This window comes from Triticum dicoccoides, chromosome 1A (genome assembly GCF_002162155.2).
Source record: "Triticum dicoccoides isolate Atlit2015 ecotype Zavitan chromosome 1A, WEW_v2.0, whole genome shotgun sequence".
In the NCBI taxonomy this organism is placed as follows: Eukaryota; Viridiplantae; Streptophyta; class Magnoliopsida; order Poales; family Poaceae; genus Triticum; species Triticum dicoccoides.
The window spans coordinates 403,226,645-403,244,864 of NC_041380.1; the positions used below are offsets into that span (position 1 = coordinate 403,226,645).

The 18,220-nt window shown below is 45.2% G+C and overlaps 3 protein-coding genes across 4 annotated transcripts; 2 read left to right on the forward strand and 1 right to left on the reverse strand.

The window, feature by feature from the left end:
• The first annotated feature begins 690 nt into the window (after positions 1-690).
• On the forward strand, positions 691-12,155 carry LOC119275979. Of its 2 annotated transcripts, none has more exons than XM_037556914.1 (17): positions 691-1,042; positions 1,817-3,951; positions 4,058-4,291; positions 4,712-5,061; positions 5,219-5,447; positions 5,523-5,598; positions 5,684-5,736; positions 5,816-5,926; positions 6,005-7,594; positions 7,673-7,779; positions 8,597-8,699; positions 8,849-9,029; positions 9,370-9,437; positions 9,760-9,872; positions 10,188-11,183; positions 11,534-11,630; positions 11,733-12,155. In XM_037556914.1, exons 2-17 carry the CDS (start codon positions 1,827-1,829, stop codon positions 11,747-11,749), a joined length of 6,450 nt encoding a protein of 2,149 aa, XP_037412811.1. In that variant the 5' UTR covers positions 691-1,042; positions 1,817-1,826; the 3' UTR covers positions 11,750-12,155. The 2 variants fall into 2 exon arrangements, with proteins under 2 accessions (XP_037412811.1, XP_037412819.1); XM_037556922.1 differs by having other exon boundaries at positions 5,819-5,926.
• Positions 12,156-12,804: 649 nt separating this feature from the next.
• LOC119275993 (S-norcoclaurine synthase 1-like) lies at positions 12,805-14,582 on the forward strand. The gene is made up of 4 exons (XM_037556932.1): positions 12,805-13,151; positions 13,254-13,501; positions 13,625-13,949; positions 14,124-14,582. The coding sequence occupies exons 1-4, from the start codon at positions 12,891-12,893 to the stop codon at positions 14,352-14,354; spliced, it is 1,065 nt and encodes a 354-aa protein (XP_037412829.1). The 5' UTR covers positions 12,805-12,890; the 3' UTR covers positions 14,355-14,582.
• Positions 14,583-14,726: 144 nt separating this feature from the next.
• LOC119275990 lies at positions 14,727-17,247 on the reverse strand. Its single transcript, XM_037556927.1, has 2 exons — positions 15,934-17,247; positions 14,727-15,420 (listed from the first exon to the last, which is right to left on the reverse strand). Exons 1-2 carry the CDS (start codon positions 17,164-17,166, stop codon positions 15,367-15,369), a joined length of 1,287 nt encoding a protein of 428 aa, XP_037412824.1. The 5' UTR covers positions 17,167-17,247; the 3' UTR covers positions 14,727-15,366.
• Positions 17,248-18,220: the final 973 nt, after the last annotated feature.

Consider the following 18,220-nt stretch of genomic DNA (forward strand, 5'->3'; position numbering starts at 1 on the left):
TGTTGAACGCGGAGGCGCCGTCCGTTCGGCGCTTGATTGGATCTTCCACGATTTGAATCGCCGCGAGTATGGCTCCATCAACCGCGTTCTTGTAACGCTTCCGCTTAACGATATTCAAGGATATGAAGATGCACTCCCTCTCTCTCATTGCTAGCATATCCTAGATTGATCTTGGTGACACGTAGGAAAATTTTGAATTATTACTACGTTCCCCAACAGTTTTGTATGGATTTGAGGGATGAAATATGAGGTCCGTGGATGCATTGAAGAAAGTATGAGGTGTGATTGGTCACTGCACGTGGACGTGCCCGGTTGCGTCTGCCGGCATTTGAGGGGCCGGATTTGATGTTCGCGGCATTACCATGAGAATAGATTATTCTATTTTATTTCAACATTTTACACTTTTATCACTATTGTTTCCTTCCTAAAAATCACAATGTTTAGATCTGAAAACCTGCACACCACATGAGAAGGCTTTCACACATGACCCCACTACGCATCGACACCTCTACCACCACTACTAGTCCACCACCAACAGTCACAGGTGGTCCACGGGCCAAGTCCATGGTGGCGCCCCCCCCGCTCGCACTCCCCACTATCCAACGGAACCAGACGTCGCGACAGGCGAAAGTCTCGTCACAAACCAAACCCAAACGCCGCAGCAAGACCCCTAACCCGATCCAACCCCAGCCCGCACCCGCCCCCTCTTCCCTCCTCCCCTCAGTGTGCGGTGGCCGACTGACTGGCTTGTGCCTGGTTCGCGACTGGCGTGGTGCTCCGCGCAGCCAAACCACAAAGCTACAAACCCCACTCCGCCCCCGCCTCATCGCCTCCTCCGCCGCTCTCCCCCCGCCGCCGACCGCCCCCGCAGCCGTCTCCCCTCCCGTGAGGTGTCGCCGCCGCCGCCGCCGAAGCAGTAGGCACGGTTCTTCCGGCGCCGGGCGCCGGGGTATGAGCAGCAGCCGCCGCCCCGCAGGATCTAGGGTTCCGACCACCCCACACACGTATGGCGGGTGCTAGAAGCTCCAGCGACATCACCTCGGTATCTCCCCCTCCCCCCCTTCCATTTACCGCGTGTGGCTGACGGGTGCAGTGTGCTCGCGTCGGGAATTGCTCCGGGGTAGCGCCTGGCCCGGCGAGCTAGGGTTTTGGGTGGCGCCTGAACTGGGACGCTTCGTGTTTTGGATGCTTTTAGCGGGCTGGTTTCAAGTTCGATTCCGGGTCTCGGAAATTAGGGTTTTGGAGTAGCATCGAGTGACAGTCCGTGAGTGTCGGGTTTACTATGTCCAGCTGTGGCCAACTGCGGCTTTGAGTTCCTGCACTGGCGATTCGATTTTAGGCTTTTAGCCAGCAGAGGATGATTTGCTGGTACGGCATATGTCATGCAGAGTTAGTATTTGGTCCATTTCGCGTGCTTTATTATGTGGAGCTTAGGAACGGGCTGATGCCCATAAGTTCATTTCTTTTATGCACATTTACTTATGTTGATAGAGGGAGTGGGATGAAAAACGCGATTAGCTGTCCACTGCAGTTGTATGCGAGACTCATGGGGAGGCAAGTGGTTGTGGCCTCCTATAATTGGCTAAGATTCTGGCCTTTCACTCCTATTAAGCAGGTTATTAGGCCTGTAATGTTTGATCACCCATCTGAAGACTGATGATTTATGTAGTTATGCTTATGTATGAACTGGAGACATGTGTAAACTATCTACCAAATGCCTAGCTTGCTCCAACGTTTCCTGCTCACACTTTACTTTCGTCATTGACATGTTGGAACTTCCATTTCTATATAAATTTTAAGTTTGTTTATCTTGCAGACAAACACCCATGGATTATGATGATACTGATTTCCAGAGCCGAAATTTTCAACTAGCCGGTGAAGACAACAGTAAATCCCCATCAAGTTTGCGGCCATTTGCACTGCCGAAACTTGATACTGACGACCAACTACAGGGCCATCTCAGATTTGGCAATTTAACAGACTCTGAAGGATTTTTCAGTGTAGGAGGGCACGATAATAGTTGGATTGAGGTGCTGTCCACTGGAAGTAGTGTTGTTGGTTTTAGTTCTAGCGCAGCTGAATCTTGCTCCATATCTAGGAGTAACTATGTCTGGTCAGAGGCAACATCCACTGAGTGTGTGGAAATGTTGTTGAAGTCAGTGGGAGAAAATGAGATGACCGGTAACATGAATGATAATGTGCGTCAGCAGTTAAGTGGCATGGACAGTCAAATTGGTCCATCCAACATGCAACCTAACTCTAGTGACTCTCCATCAGATAGCATTGTGGTGCCGACTGAGAATGACCAGTCCCAGGGCACTCGTTCTAGAATGCCAGAAGATCCTTTGACAAGTCAACCTCAGTTTGAAGATATTGCACCTTTCTCAATGGTTGACAAAGCTGAACATGCCATGCCTTCAACTTTATCAGGCAGGAAGTCGAACTATATGTTGGATTCTGTTTCTGAGAAGTGCATTGTGAGTGAGAAGCTGTCTTCCGCTTCTCAAAACACACCAGAAGGCTGTCCAGCTGTTGACAACTATTTTAAGGTGGTTCATGATGGTGATTCTTTGGACAATCTCAACATACACTCAGCTGGAGTTGATTCCGATAAGTTGAGCAACGAAGCCTTCTCGGAGTTAGCTCGAATTCAGAACATATACTCCACCGACTCATATCACTTCGAGCAAGGCAATCATATGCACGCAAATAAACTTGGAGGAATGCATGAATTGCAAAAATTGACAGAAAGCTCTGATGGATTATTGGAGGCCATCACAAATCCGGTTAAGATGCTGCAAATGAATGATGACACTTGCAAGAGTGCCACTGATTCACTTCAACCATCCCTTTCACAAGTAGAACATGGGGCAGAAGGCCATAAAATTTTAGTGGACGCGCACAAAAAACCTGTCATTAAGAACTTCAGCATTGGCGAAGAACCCAGTTCTGCTAAATCTTGTCAAAACCAGTCAGATTTGAATAATTCTAATCCTCATCCGGTCACTCCCTTGTCAACCGAAAGTGGCGAGTTGATTCAGTCTCCCGATGGAAAACAGCCTGCCCATGTCATTGGAGCTCCAGAAGAAACGGAAAGTGATGGAGTGGAAGATACAGTTGTTGATGTCTCAAAACATGGAGTGCCGGAGCAGCATCAAGAATCTGTTGATAATCTAAAAAATGTTGTTATGGATGATACAAATATCAGCAATGACGTTGACTCAAAGCTTGGAGTGCTAGAGCAGCATCAAGATTCTGTTGATAATCTACAAAGTGTTGTTTCAGAAGAACAATCAGGTAGGGAGGAAATCTCAGCGGTTTCAGGGGATTTTGAATGCTTGGTAGAAGCTGGTCATGATGGAAATGATAGACGCCTTACTGGTACATCAAAAGATGAGTTTGAATCATCAGGGCATGTTGCACCTGTCAATTCTTCAGCTGGTTTATTTGATGAGAATGGTCCAAACGTTTCCTCAGTAAATCATGAGGGGCCAGTCAAGGAAGATGATATGCCTGTTTTAGAAGACGAGCCTGGAACTAATTCTGGGCCTCAGGAAAAAGAGATAGCACCTCTAAGCAATTTAAGCAGCGATATAATTTCTACCACGGTTGCTGATACATCCAATAAATCAATGGATAAACCTGACTGTTCAGGAGGTGTTCCATCTGATGGTTCTCCTGCTGGTGTGCTTGAAGGAAATGATTCGACGATTTCCTCAATAAATCATGTGGATGCAGTTGATAAAGGTGCTAATTCTTCTTCAGAAGTTGGAGGCCACAATGTAGCACCTGTTTCTGAGTCATCGGCGAATAAGTCAGCAATGTCGGTGAACTCTGACATCAATTCTATTTGTAGCAGTGGTACCGTTCCTGTCGCAAAAAATCCACAGTGCGAAGGGCTGGCTACTTCTTTGGCTAGTTTGACCACGAATCAAAGTCAGGATAAATCAGGTGACTCGTCTTTTTCTTTCCTTCTACCAGCCATGTATTTATTAGCAATATGTATTCCACTTAAGCAGGTTTTCTTTTGAAACTGACAAAGTTGGGATTCATTCAGGTGATCATCCAGATGCTCATACAGAGAATTGCCAGGTTGGCAGACCATTACAATCTGAAGACCAAGAAATTTCTCATCCACAGAAATGTCAGATTGGTGGATCTTCTGTACAATCTGAGCATCAAGGAAATTTAGCTACTGCCTCCTCCTTGGATCTCTCATCTGGCAAGGATGCACAAACCATCATAGAAACTCCTTTAAATGCAAATGATGATTTAAATGTGCATATAAAAGGTTAGTTGTTTGTGCTAGCATAATACTAGTGATGCAGTTTTCCTCAAGAAGAGCAGTGTGTCACTGCTTCTTTTAGAAGAAACATCCTTTCTACAAAGCAAATATTTTCTAAGCATGCTTTATACTTTTCCTTAAAGTTGAAGTGCAAACCGTTTCCCCCCTCAAGTTTGCACATTTAATTCTTGCTCCGTTACGTTCCAGATCCATATTGTATTTCTAAATGGCATGCATGGAACTTTGGAGCATTCTTTAAATTTAATCCTTGCACTTGACTTCGATACGTTTTACAAATTTAAGCTCCACTATAGGTGATTAAGTACACTTGGTTGTCTTCATTCTGTTAAGATTAGTATGCATGTTCTAACACAAACAGCAGAAAAATTCAAATGGATGCAAAGTGACATATTCTTTTGGCTACAGATAACGAAGGAAACTGTAATGATGCTACATGCGGTTCCCCTACAGTGATTAGTTGCACAGAACCCTTTCTCCAAGAAGGCGGGCAGGAGGGTATCGCTGTGCTTCATAGGAACCTAACTGAACAAACCGAGGATAAAAAAGACCCTACAGCCTCAGCTGGCGCTTCCCCTAGTTCAGAAGATTGCTCTGCCAGAAATATAAAACATAATCTTACTTCTGAGGAGACAAATACAACGGGAGATGATCGAAGTTTCTCATTTGAGGTCGGAGATCCACCAAAAGTGTCTGAGAAAGTTCATCGTCCTGCTTGGAGCCCTTTTCCTAGATCTAAAGCTGCTCTAAGTACTGAGGTCTCTCTCTCTCTCTCTGCATGAGCTTGATGCTTACATACCACACATTAGACTTACATTAGCTAGGACAAACTGTTTGAAGCTTAAACATCACACCTTAGCTGTGACATTGGCGTGATTTATTATCGTAATTTGTTTACTATTTCCTAATTTTTAGGTAAACTCAGAAATCCCTAAACCTGGGACTCCTGGAAATGTGTTGAAGCACACCAGTGAAGTGAGTAAGAAAATGGCTGTTCTGGATACTGGGAAAGAACAACAATCAGGGAACAAAGTGGTTGAAAGTGTTGGGGTGCTCTCTAGCAGCTCGCATATTGGTCATAGTACTGAAACTAAAAGTGCACCGCTAGAGCAGCCACAACAGCATCCAACTCCCGAGAGCAGTGGTAGGCAAATCTCCTATATTCAGACAGTTCAGATATCTCTATTACCTGTCTTGAATACATCAGTTTCTTGTGCAGCTCTAGCGCACCAACCTTTCACAGATTTACAACATGTGCAGCTACGTGCACAGATATTTGTTTATGGTGCTCTTATGTAAGTTAGAACTCTTTTACATATGTGTTGCTTACTTGTGTAATTAGAAATGTATGGATTATGGAACCTAATTTTCTTTCTGCAGTCAAGGAATACCACCAGCAGAGGCCTACATGGTGTCAGCTTTTGGAGAACCTGGTGTGTGTTGTTTCATAGATGGAAGTCCTCTATTTTTCCTTGTTTGCATTGTCTCATAAATTTTCGCATTAACATACAGTAGGTGGCGGCAAACCTGCCTGGGAGGCAGTCTGGCGAGTTGCTGTTAAGATATTTCAGAATCAGAAGTCACCCGTAGCTGGCTTGGAAACTCCTACAAGCTCACGTATAGGTAAATATGCGATACAATGATTACACTATATACTGTACATACATATATTTTTAAATTCCTGAGCACATGAATCTGCAGGCAGCAATGTGGCTGAAAAAGCCAGCAAGGGTACAGCAGGTAAAACTTCACCAGCTAGCAATAAAGGTGGCAAAGCTGTGTTGCCAGCACATACTGCTGTAACTCTGCAGTCACCAACTTTCAACATGTCACCGCTTGGTAGTTCTACATTGAACCTGCAACGAGGTTCCCATCTGGATTTTAGTCAGGCTGTATCACCAGTATTCGCATATAATTCACAGACAAGGCAGCCTACTTCTGCTGTTGCATCCTGGTTTCCTCAGAGCCATGGTACACGTGCTGCACCTTGGCTGGCTCCACCACAAAACTTAATATTTGATTCATCAATGCAACCAACTGTGCCTTCAAGTGAATCTGCAAAAGGATCTAGTAAAACTATATCCATTTCACAAGCTATTACGCCTGGTCTATTTCTTCCCAGTCAGGCATCTTCTGCTGTTGCTTCTCCATTAGCAGTTGTACAGGAGGAGAAACAGAAGACACCGGCTTCTAAGCGTAATAGAGCTGGAGCTGCATCACCAAAGCCAAGAAAAAGAAAGAAAGCTTCAGCAAGTCAAGAACAGCAACCTGACATTGCTTCCTCTCAGCTCAAAACGGACATTGCATCATCCCAGCTCAAAACAGACATTGCATCTGTTATTCCTGCCACTGAGCAGACACCAGGCTTCACCTTATCTACTCGTTCTCCAAGTAATGTTCTGGGTAGCCGGCTTGTTCCTAACTCAAGTTTGATCACATCTGTGCCTAACTACCTGGGTGGTAAGGGTGCTGAGCAAAGAATAATCTTTTCAGAACAGATCAGCGGTGCAGTGGACCAATCTATGGACCAAGCCAAAGGTGCAAGCATGTACTCTGAGGAGGCACTGAGGCACAGTGAAGGTGTGTGGAACCACTTATCCACAAACTCAAGGAGTAAATTACCTGCAGAAGTAGAACAAAAGCTTACTTCAGCAGCTGCTGCTGCTTCTGCAGCAGTTTCTGTTGCGAAGGCTGCTGCAGAAGCTGCTAAAATGGCGTCGGTGGCTGCATTGCAGGCAAAAATGATGGCAGAAGAAGCCCTTGGCTCTATGAAATCTGCTAATTCCTTGCAGAAGCGTGACACTGGTGAAGTTGATGTAAATAATATGGCAAGTGTGTCAAGTTTGACGCCCAAATCATCATGGAAAATAAAGGACAGCACTAATGCCCCAGGTTCCACCATTTCGGTGGCACGGGAGGTTGCTAGAAAAAGGGTTGAAGAGGCATCTGCAGCTGCAAAACGCGCAGAAAACTTAGATGCTATACTTAAAGCTGCAGAGCTTGCTGCAGAGGCTGTGTTCAAAGCAGGAACAATCATAGGGATGGGTGAGCCTCTGCCTTTTACTCTAAGTGAGCTGTTGGAAGCTGGTCCTGATGGCTACTGGAAGTCTGATAGAGTGAAGAATATGAAGACTGGTAACACCAGTGAGAATGCAGTAACAGAAGAATTGGAGATACCTACTAATAAATCTGGCAAAAAGCATGATAGCAAAGCTAAATATGATCAAGCAATACAGAACTTGGAGCCATCTTCCAGTGTCAAAAGTTTGCAGCCAGATAAGATGCCCTCAGGTAAAGCCACAAGTACCTTTTGGTATGTTGTGATCGATGTTCACCTCCAGCTGATTTTTGTTTGTTTGGCTCATGTAGGGAATGGGATTGAAGATAATCCCACTGCTGGCCCACTCAATGGCAACACAACTGATACAGCACCAAGCATAATTTGGAATGGCATTGGAAAAGGATCTCTTGTTGAGGTGAGTTGATTCTTTTTGTCTGGATATATTTCCCCCTTTTGACATGACTAAGATGATAATCTGCTTTGTGGACATTTTTGAAGCTAAAATATACTCCCTCCGTTCCAAAATATAAGATATATTCTTTTTTTCAAACTTATGCATGTTTGACCAAGTATTTAGAGAAAATTATTAATACCTACAATGTCAAATTTGCATCATTAGGTCCATCATGAAAACTATTTTCATATTTAATTTATTTGGCATTGTAGATGTTGATATTTTATTGTAAAATTTTGGTTAAATGTAGAAATGTTTGACTTATATGAAAATTTATGCACCTTATATTTTGGAACGAAGCGAGTACCTAACATTATTCCTTGCGATGCATCTATTCTCCATGACTGCATCTATTTATAAATTTCAATATACACCTTTGACTTTTTTTTCTAATGACATTTGTTACAAATAATAATAAGTACGCCCTCTGTTCCAAATTATTTGAAGGTCTAGCTTTATCCAAGTAAAACTTCTCTATTTGACCAAGTCTACAGAAAAATGTGCTAATATCTACAGTACTAAAAAATTGGTGTTGTAGATGGTGTTATATCTTTCTGTAGACTTGGTCAAACTTAAGATGTTAAACCTAGGACAAAGCTATAACTTAATTTGGAACGGAGGGAGTACTTATGACTAATCTATTAATATTTTTCATGGGATTAAGCGGCTAACGACTGCGATGTACTCTATTTTTTTTTCATGTTTGGTATTAAATATATTTGTTTGTCAGCTTTGCTTTTTTCTAACCTTATATTGTATTATTCCATTTTTGTGTCAGGTTTTTGCTGCTGAGGGTGGTTCTAGAGCAGCTTGGTTTTCTGCGAAGGTCCTTGATATAAATGAAGATAGTGCATGCATCAACTATGAAGCCCACGGTGAAGGTTAGTACTGATTGTTCTATTCATATCTGCACCTTAATTTTTCCATTAGGCACGCATTCTTTGCACTCTTTGATTATCCTCAAGCTACACCAAAATAAGTGTTGGTTGTTATGCTAATCAGGCTGTGGGATTGGCTGATCTTTTTTTAGGTACTGGTCTTTCCAAGGAATGGGTGTCACTGAAGCAGGAGGGGGAGAAGGCACCTCACATACGTCTTGCCCATCCTGCTACTATATCTAATTTGAAAGGTACTAGAAAGCGCCGTAGGGACACAGCAGGAAATTATTCTTGGGCTATTGGTGATCACGTGGATGCATGGATAAAAAATAGGTATGCCATTCAGTGTTCTTACATGCTGCTCTTTCATGGGTAAATGCCGGAAGCAGGAAGATAGCAGCATATAGGCTGTAAATTTGCATATCCACTTATGGTGTTTCTGCTCAATGCTGTGGTGGTAGCCCTATTTAGTATTTTGGACTGGAAAACTGTGCAGAAGCAGTATTTCAGAAGTATATACATCTAAAATGAATTTTAGAGCAATTCTAGACTGTCTTATTTCCTGTTATAGGTTCATTCTGGTGCCAGCAGTGTTCTGCTAGTAGGTTGAGTGAGATACTAGTATTCTCTTTTTTATTTCACTTATTGATCTGAAGCTTGTTTCTTTCCACAGTTGGCGGGAGGGAGTCATTTCTCAGAATGGTGAATTTGGTGACACAAAGTTCGTTGTGCAATTTTCAGGTAACATTAGCATGATTGTCCATCTCTCATCCTTTATGGTATTGTTCTTATTCTGAGTTTTGTTGCCAAGTGCATGTTTCAAGTTAGTAATAATTTATTACCATAGTTTGTACATAATGAATGCTTCCAATCAACTGAGTGGAGCAGCCACAACATATCTGAACTGAAATTGATGTCATCATAATTTGATTGTTCCTAACCTAGCATTGATCTTTGGCTTTAGGTTTCCAGTTTGACCTGCGGATTTTCATTTATTAATGGGAAAAGTTCTTCAATAGATGATTCTTTAACCGTCCTTATTGTCTTGATCATGTATTTTCAGCTGGTGATTCCTTAGTCCTTGATGCTTGGAATCTTCGTCCATCACTTGTTTGGCAGGATGGTGAATGGACAGAGTGGTCCCGTGCACGAGAGAGGAAAGATAAATCAAATAAGGTTCCTTCTATATTCTACACTTGCTCGCAATTTTGACTACCCAAATTTAATCTTTGTCCAAGAATTAATCCAAAAGTTCTTTAATACTGACATTTTTACTCAAATTTGATACTACTGGATTTGTCTCAAAAAGTTCTTATGATCTCATCTTTTAACTACTAAAGAAATACATAATTTCAGGTTAGAACTTATATTTGGACAATCAAATACGCCACACCTCGTTCTGCATTGGATGGAGTACATTTTATTTGTATGGAATGCGCTAAATATTACTTCTGCACAATTATATTTGAATAACAATATTTTTGGGTACAGGGTGATTCTCCATATGAGAAACGCCAGCGGACAGCAGTGAATGATCCTGTGCCTACTGTTGGAGAAGCACGTCCCCCTTCTAAAGACAAGAAGAGCACTAACACTGTAGTGAGCGACCCTGTGCCTACTGTTGGAGAAGCACGTCCCCCTACCAAAGACAAGAAGAGCACTAACACTGTCGTGAGCGATCCTGTGCCCACTGTTGGAGAAGCACGTCCCCCTACCAAAGACAAGAAGAGCACTAACACTGTAGTAAAACCAGATGAGCCAAAGCCACTGGCTTTATCTGATAGGGACGTGCTTTTTAACATTGGAAAAGGTGCAACTGAGATTAAAACCACCAGGCGACCTGGACTGCAGAAGGAAGGAACAAAGGTCTTCGGTGTTCCAAAACCTGGAAAGAAGAAGAAGTTCATGGATGTAAGCAAACATTATGTTGGCGATCAATCTGATAGAATTTCTGAGGGTAGTGCATCCACCAGATATGCAAAACATCCAGTGCCACAGGTGCCAAGACCACGGGAAAGTACCCTAAAACTCGACCAGAGAGCCAAGAGGGCAAGTGACATGCGATCCAGAGGACTTAAATCTGCCAAGCCTCAGACAACATCAACTAACGGTGTTCCTGGCGAGGATCCTTTATCCACTCCTGTCCCAAGCTCTAGTGCTCTTGAAAGTACTTTTGCTTTTGCGGCAAGTACGACAAGCTCTTCCAACCCTGTGAACCCAACTGTAGAAAAGAATAATTTGGCTCATGCCACTGATCTTAGAACTGAAGATGCTTCTATTCTGGAATCACGTTTACAAGCCACACCAACCGTTCCTGCTGTCAAGAAGAATCCGATTGCTGCTAATCGAGCTAAAAGGAAATTTGTTCCTTCTGCGGATAGTAACGTGAACAGGAGGGTGCTGAAAACTCCTGACGTTTCAGCCAAGACTAGCTCAGATTCTGCTGAACCCCGAAGGTCAAACCGCCGGATTCAACCAACCTCACGGGTAACTACTGGAACTGTCCTTAAGTTGGCACTAAATTTATAATGTAGTTGTACTACTTTCCGTCACTGAATATTGGTAGCATGTCCTTGCGGTGCATAATATAGCTATAGCTTACTACTTTTGAGCCTTTCAGTATCGTTGTAGTCATTCTATACTTTTGTCAGAGGTCTCATTACTGTTATGAGTTTCAATACTAGTGTTGCTCCCTTTAGAATAAATCTGAGCGATGTGATTGTTTTTCCCCATTGTGTGCTTGTTACATGTCTGAACTTGCTGCAGAACCTCGACATACACTTGTTTTACGGAGTTTGATACATGTGCTAACTTAGTCTTTGTTTTCTGTAATGCAGTTGCTCGAGGGCCTGCAGAGTTCTCTTATAGCCTCCAAAATTACTGGCGAAAAACTCCCTAGGACTAATTTCAGGAGTGCTACTTCTGCCTCAAGAGGTAACTGGCTCTTCTCTTTTTGTTGTTTCCGGAGCTTCATTTATTGGTGTTCATTTCTGATCCTGTGCTTGTCAATCCGTTTCGGGAACCTTGTGGAAACAGGAAAAGCCCATGGCTAATTCAAGGCAATCGAGACAACCATGGCGTGTTTGTACATATCGGTAGCTTGCCGAGTATGGAAGCGAAAGGGGATAGGATTTGAGTGAAGGCTTTTGGAGCTGGTGTGTGTGGATGTACTATAAAACTAGCTTAAGTTAGTGTCTTTTCTCTCTATTGCACTGGACAGTATTATTGTGTCGTAGGATTAGCCATTAATCACCCCAAACCCTCCGTTTAATCTGTATGGATACAGTACCAAGGAGAAGAAGGACGGGGTCTGGCTTAATTTTACTCATCAACGGTTGTACTTTACCTTCTCTCGAGTACCAGCCCCATGTTGGAATGATTGACTGGTGCTTTTTGGTTCCAGTGAATGCTTTGACCTTGATGTGGCAACTGGCAACCATGTTTCCTTTGTTGTGTGTCTGCCTTACGTGTGCACTGGTGCGTTTTTCGCGGCTGTTACACCATATCTTTAGACAGGCAGTTGCGTTTTTCATGCTTACACTTTGTTGGTTTCAACATATGGCACAGGGTTCCACTTCGATGGCTCAAACTTTGCTGCCAAGAAACGTACACCAAACGTACAATGAAATCAGTGAATCATGAGGGTGCAAGCTCTCTTTTATTGTTGACCTTTATTGCCAGAATCGTATAGGAAATAAGTCAATCGTGAAGCAACAAACTGCCTATTGATTTTTTCAGAACAAAAAAACTACCTGCTCATCGTTTTTCTTTTTTCAAGGGGACCTGCTCATCGTTGACAGCACTAGATCAACCATTCCATCGGCAGTATATCTTGTAGACATGGACAGCTCTGTATATTGCATCTTAGACTACTATTTGGACACTTTCTGTTACCTAATAATGAGCTTTCGTGTTGCATAAGTCTGTTATACCAAGTTGAGCTAACAAAAAAACAATTTCTTGAGCATGCAATTGGAGGGGAACGTTGACTTCATTGATGTAGAATGGCTTGTTTGAATCGCCCTCGCCTGCCTAGATACATACTACTCCCTTTGTCTCGTAATGTAAGACGTTTTTTGACAATATACTAGAGGCAAAAAAACGTCTTACATTATGAGACTGAGGAAGTACATCTCAGCTATCAGACGCTCATAGCCATTGATCACCAGCAAAGCTAGTAGGACCAAAGGAAGGATGGCCGAGTCCTTTGAGAAGATCAAGGTGGAGTTCACCGGCCATGAAGAGAGTGTGCAGGCCCTCGCAGAGGCCTTCCACGACTCCGGCGAGGTCCCCGAGAGGTACATCAGGCAGGAGATCGACGCCGATCCCCTCGCCGCCGATGCGGGTGGTCCTGCTCTGCCGACAATCGACATGTCCATGCTGCTCGACCCCGAGTTCTCGGCGGAGGAGTCGGCTAAGCTCGGATCCGCATGCGAGCACTGGGGGTTCTTCCAGGTCTGCAACAACACCATTCCATTCCACGATTCATGTCATGTCATCAGGCAGCAAGCAGAGAAATCGTTGGAGACGTTTGATGTTTTATTTCTTCCCCTGCAGCTCGTGAACCATGGCGTGGACGGGGGCCTGCTGGGGCGGACGAAGGCCGACGTCGCCGACTTCTTCGGCCTTCCCCTGGAGGTGAAGTCGGCCGTGGCGATCCCGCCCAACGGCATGCAGGGCTTCGGCCACCACTTCGTCTTCTCCGAGGAGCAGAAGCTGGACTGGGTGGACCTGCTGTTCCTCGCCACCCGGCCCGCCGACGAGCGGAGCCTGGACTTCTGGCCCACCAAGCCCTCCACCTTCAGGTGAAAATGAAATGCTTCTCTGTTTCGTCAACTAGATCCATCCCTCCAGCTTCAGGTGACATGAACCTGAATGTTTCAAGCATTTTTTTTGATCCCTGCTGCTGTGCTCATCCTGATCCCCAGGGACACGCTTGACAAGTACACGACGGAGCTAGCAAGTGTGGCCGAGCAACTGTTCAGGTTCATGGCCAGGGACCTGGGAGTTGACCAGGAGGCGCTCCTTGGCACCTTCAAGGGTCTGCCCCAGTGCGTGAGGATCAACTACTACCCTCCCTGCCGTCAGGCCGGCAAGGTGCTGGGCCTCTCGCCGCACACCGACGGCGTCGGCATGACGCTCCTCCTCCACGCGAACGACGTGCAAGGGCTGCAGATCAGGAAGGATGGGGAGTGGTTCTCCGTGCACGCCCTGCCCGGAGCTCTCGTCGTCAACATCGGCGACGTCCTTGAGGTGTGTTCCTAGCCAGTACTCCCTACGTTCCATAATTCTTGTCATGGTTTCAGTTCAAATTAGTATCTGCTCTGTTTGATCTGCAAATAGTATGATCACTTCAAGTCGTCAGCTGCCTGTCTATTTAAGCTTGTTGAAATAAAACACTGAGAAATTACCATTGGATTCAAACAGATCCTCAGCAACGGCAAGTACAGGAGCATCGAGCACCGGGCGGTGGTTAACCCTGACAAGGAGAGGATCACCATTGCGGCGTTCCACAGCGTGCACCTTCCCTGCACGATTGGCCCGTTTCAGGAGCTGGGTGACGCACACTATAAGACGGTCGATGGCCTTGACTTCACCAAGGGGTACTTCGCCGCCAAGCTGGAAGGCAGGAGGTACCTGGAGAGCCTGAAGCTATAGTCAAATGATGATGGTCACTGGTCAGAGCGGTGAGTGTTATGATTAATTCACTTGGTTTAATACTACTATTGCTTCCTATGTATCATATGTGTTGCTTTCAGCATGGATGTTATGTGCAGTCTTCTCATAGAATTATTTTGTGAACCTTTTCTTCCAAGAACAGAATGTTTTGTGGTCATTTTTTTGAAGAACGTAATACATTTGTGAACTTAATGTATTGGGTGTAAATACTGCCTGTGGATAACAACAATTTGTGAACAGTCTTTTTAATTCCCCCCCTAAGGTATATATGTTCCATCGACCTAGGACTAGGAGAAGCCAGTATCCACCTTCTGTTGTGATCTACTCCCAACGCCCGGAAATGCTTGTCGGAGAAATGGATGTATTTCCAAACGTTGGGAGTGTGTAGGTTGTGATTTTCTTTTGGAGACAATAGAGATCCACAGTATGATAGGCTAAGTGCAGAAGAATACGCAATCAGCAATTGAGAAGAACTGTTTAAACTAAAATATTAGGATGGACATAAAGTGCTGTAAGATGGATCAAGTGCAACAACAAACTCAATCATAGACAGCAATACAGAAACCTCAATGAAGATCAAGATAAAAGCTCACTCGGTCTCTTGGGAGCTAGGCACGCTGAATAAAAGCTCATCTCAACAGAAGAAATACGCCGCTCATCTCAACAGAAGAAATACGCGGTGACCATTCCAAAGAGGCAAGTTCAACTGGCAAATAAGTGGTCACAGGTTCTCCACTGCCTCTCCTTGTACATTGATCATCAGCTCTCTGCTTCTGTCTATTCCCTGTAGCTATCGAAGAACACCTATCCTCAAGATGTGACTCCTCGCAGTTGTCAATTCTGTATGTAGAGCAGCCATTTTGCTCAGACTTCTTCTCACCCTCGAAAGTAAAAAGGCCTCTATCTCTGCAAATTTTGCCCCATCATCACTAACCAAAGCTTCTTTGCATGACTGCAACACTGACGAGAACAGAGGGAAATTTCTCTGTGCTTACAAACCATCTTCTACAACATTGGCCCCAGTTACTTTGGTCTCTGAATCCTCCTGAGACATAAAAAAGGGTTTCACTGTAAGTAAGGATTGACATGTATGTATATACAAATTGTGCGAGGTTACAGATTCCAATAATACATGATGAGTTTATTTAGCATGCACAGAGGCAATGAATATAGCATGATATGTCACACAGTCGCACCATTGCCATCTCATAATGGTTAACATTACAAAATATTGTCTAAGACAGCATTTTCTGCACTTTACCGGAAAGAAGCCTCCAGCCTCAAATATTGTCAATGTGGCACTCTATATCTGTGTGCTATCATATATCCTACCTATGGTCTGCAATTGAACTCATGTACTATGAGATACGCAAACCAGACATGTTACTATATCTAGACTTAGAATCAATTCATCCCTCAGTAACAAAATCAACCACAGCTGACTGAAATAGCAAAATGTGAAGAGTCGATAACAGATTCTCACAACAATAGGCACCCAAATGCTGTATACTACTATAATCCAGGGACCAGATGTAGGAGGATTCAAGTTCAGGCTCACCTTGTTGCATACCAAAGAAGGTGGCCAGGCCATGATGTAGGGATGGAGAGGGCTGTCAAATGTACCCCGGAAGAGTTTGATAAGCTCCGCTGTTTCAAGGCAGAAGGATAGAAACCACTCAGGAGATTCAGTACTTGCGTGACAGTAACTAGACAGGTACACAAAGCCGTCGACAACTGCCAAACTGTTCACCACGACATGATCTTCTCCTGAACACTCGGTGAACTCAACAAACTTGTGCAACGGAAACCTCTTCTCCATCCATCTCTTGACACCGCCATCGTCGGCTCTCCAGAACCAAACAGCAAGCGTCCACTCCTTTGCACGGGAGTCGTCTGCGCAAACGATACAGAGCTCGCCGTCCTTGGTCTGACCAAGCCTGAAGTTTGTGGAGTGTTTCCCTTTTAGGGGCTGCGGCAAATCCATTTCAGAGAACTGCAATGTCGCAGTGTTGAGCACGAGCATGCAGGCTTGGGTCTTGCGCTTCCAATAGATGAATCCATTCACCAGGGTGCCAGTGTGAAACATGGGCTTGTCAACTCCACCATCCCCAGGCTGTGGCGTCGCGGTGTCCACCGCCGGCATAACCAGCCACCCCTTGCCCCTGTCGTCCGATGAGAAGACGGCGATGCGCGCCCGCGCCCGCCGCAGGGACCTGCCGTGGCGGACGCAGACCGCACGGAACGACCCCTGGCCCTCTTGGGAGAAGACGACGTGGATCTCGAGGGAGCGGGAGCGGGACATCTCATGGGGCAGTGGAGGGAGGAAATCCAGAGCCAGTGTGAGGGGGTTGTAGGCGGCAATCTGCTCGGTGCTCCGGTTGAGCAGGACGACGTAGCCGTCTTGGCAGCCCTGGATCTCCCACCCGGGAGAGGGGTCGTCGTTGTCCTCCGGGAGTCGAGTGAGGAAGAGATCGCCGCCGCGTATTGCGGCGGCGAGGTCCGGGTCGGACCGGCGGCGGAGGGGGACGAAAGAAGGGAGGGAACAGCTGTAGGACTCGATAAAGAGGCCAAGGAATGGGGATGGGTGGAGCGACCGGAATCCCCGGCGGAAGACGGGGGACGAACGGACAGCGTGGAGGAAGGTGCGGCAGGCAAGGGCGGCGCGGACGAGGCTCGGGAGGGAGGGGAGATGGAGGAAGATCTCGCGGAGAAGGTCGTCGCCTATAGAAGTGATGGTGCTGGGAGCAGGTGGGGCATATCTCGCCGTCGGCGGCCCTAGTTGGGAGGCCATGGCTGTCGAGTTCGAGCTCGGGCGGCGGCCGCCGGTTCTTGTTTTCGGAAGGAAACGGTTGGCACGTCCGTCCGCAAGGAAAGTGCGTCCGGCGTGGAGCAGACGCAGGAGTTCTCTAGGCCGACAGTGGCCGAATGTTACCACGGAAAAGTATAACTAGTGAATACCCGGGGATTAGATGATTTGTCACATTTTACAAGGGGTTTGATGATTTGTCTTAAACTTGTCTCAATGGTCAGTGGCCCCGGCCCTACCCGTCAATCTCGAAAGGGGGTTGATCAAAGTGAAAAATAGAGTGTGCGTTAAGATTTAATTTCTAACTAACGTGTGGTTGGATGGTTAGCAAGACAGTGGTATCCCCGTTCATCAGAGTTTAAGTCCTGATATTTCCGGCGATGTGCGTTTAGTGGGTGGAGACGTTTTCGTTAGTTGTCGACTACGAGACACCTATGATGACTTTGTCAATCTCAAATAATATGCCGGCTCAGTCTCTCGAAGATGCTCATAGCTAAAAAAACTAGTGGCGGGAGCTCTTCTCTGCAATGAACTGCCCATGAATCGTAAATTTTAGAAAGTTTGACTTGACACAAAGCTTATACACAGTTAACCGAGGGAGTACAAGGCAGTCATGGTGGACGGCTGTTGTCCCGGCTATGGAACAACACTTCCTTTCCTTTTCCAGTTTTTTCTCCTTTCCTCTATTTTTTTGGTTTTATGGAAAAACACAAAATTAGTTGGCTGGGGCTGTTGAGTTGGCACTGCCTAGTTAGTAGTAATGTGGTAAAAACAATTGACTGGGTCAAAATTGAGACGATGGTATGTTCACCGCTTTTGCAGTTCAGGGTTAAGTTTTAAACCATCACGTTGGTTTAGTGTTGTACTATGAACTTTTCTCTTTTCAGAAGAAAATGTTCCTCACGCCCGTAGGAAGTGAGCGCTTGTCCGATAGCTACTTAGATCATAGCCTCGGTCTGGGAGGTTGTTAAGAGCATAAATCTATATAAAGTTTCTTTTGAGGTATCAATCAACACTAAAGCATCGTAAGACCCTAGTA

Bases quoted from the DNA above. Each gene is read 5' to 3' on its own strand.
- LOC119275993 (XM_037556932.1), top strand. From the start codon at position 12,891: ATGGCCGAGTCCTTTGAGAAGATCAAGGTGGAGTTCACCGGCCATGAA. The intron at 13,152-13,253 runs GTCTGCAACAAC...CTTCCCCTGCAG, and splicing joins AGCACTGGGGGTTCTTCCAG to CTCGTGAACCATGGCGTGGA. The intron at 13,950-14,123 runs GTGTGTTCCTAG...GGATTCAAACAG, and splicing joins ACATCGGCGACGTCCTTGAG to ATCCTCAGCAACGGCAAGTA.
- LOC119275979 (XM_037556914.1), top strand. From the start codon at position 1,827: ATGGATTATGATGATACTGATTTCCAGAGCCGAAATTTTCAACTAGCC. The intron at 5,599-5,683 runs GTAAGTTAGAAC...TTCTTTCTGCAG, and splicing joins TTTGTTTATGGTGCTCTTAT to TCAAGGAATACCACCAGCAG. The intron at 9,873-10,187 runs GTTCCTTCTATA...TTTTGGGTACAG, and splicing joins GGAAAGATAAATCAAATAAG to GGTGATTCTCCATATGAGAA.
- LOC119275990 (XM_037556927.1), bottom strand. From the start codon at position 17,166: ATGGCCTCCCAACTAGGGCCGCCGACGGCGAGATATGCCCCACCTGCT. The intron at 15,421-15,933 runs GTGAGCCTGAAC...TTTATGTCTCAG, and splicing joins CTTCTTTGGTATGCAACAAG to GAGGATTCAGAGACCAAAGT.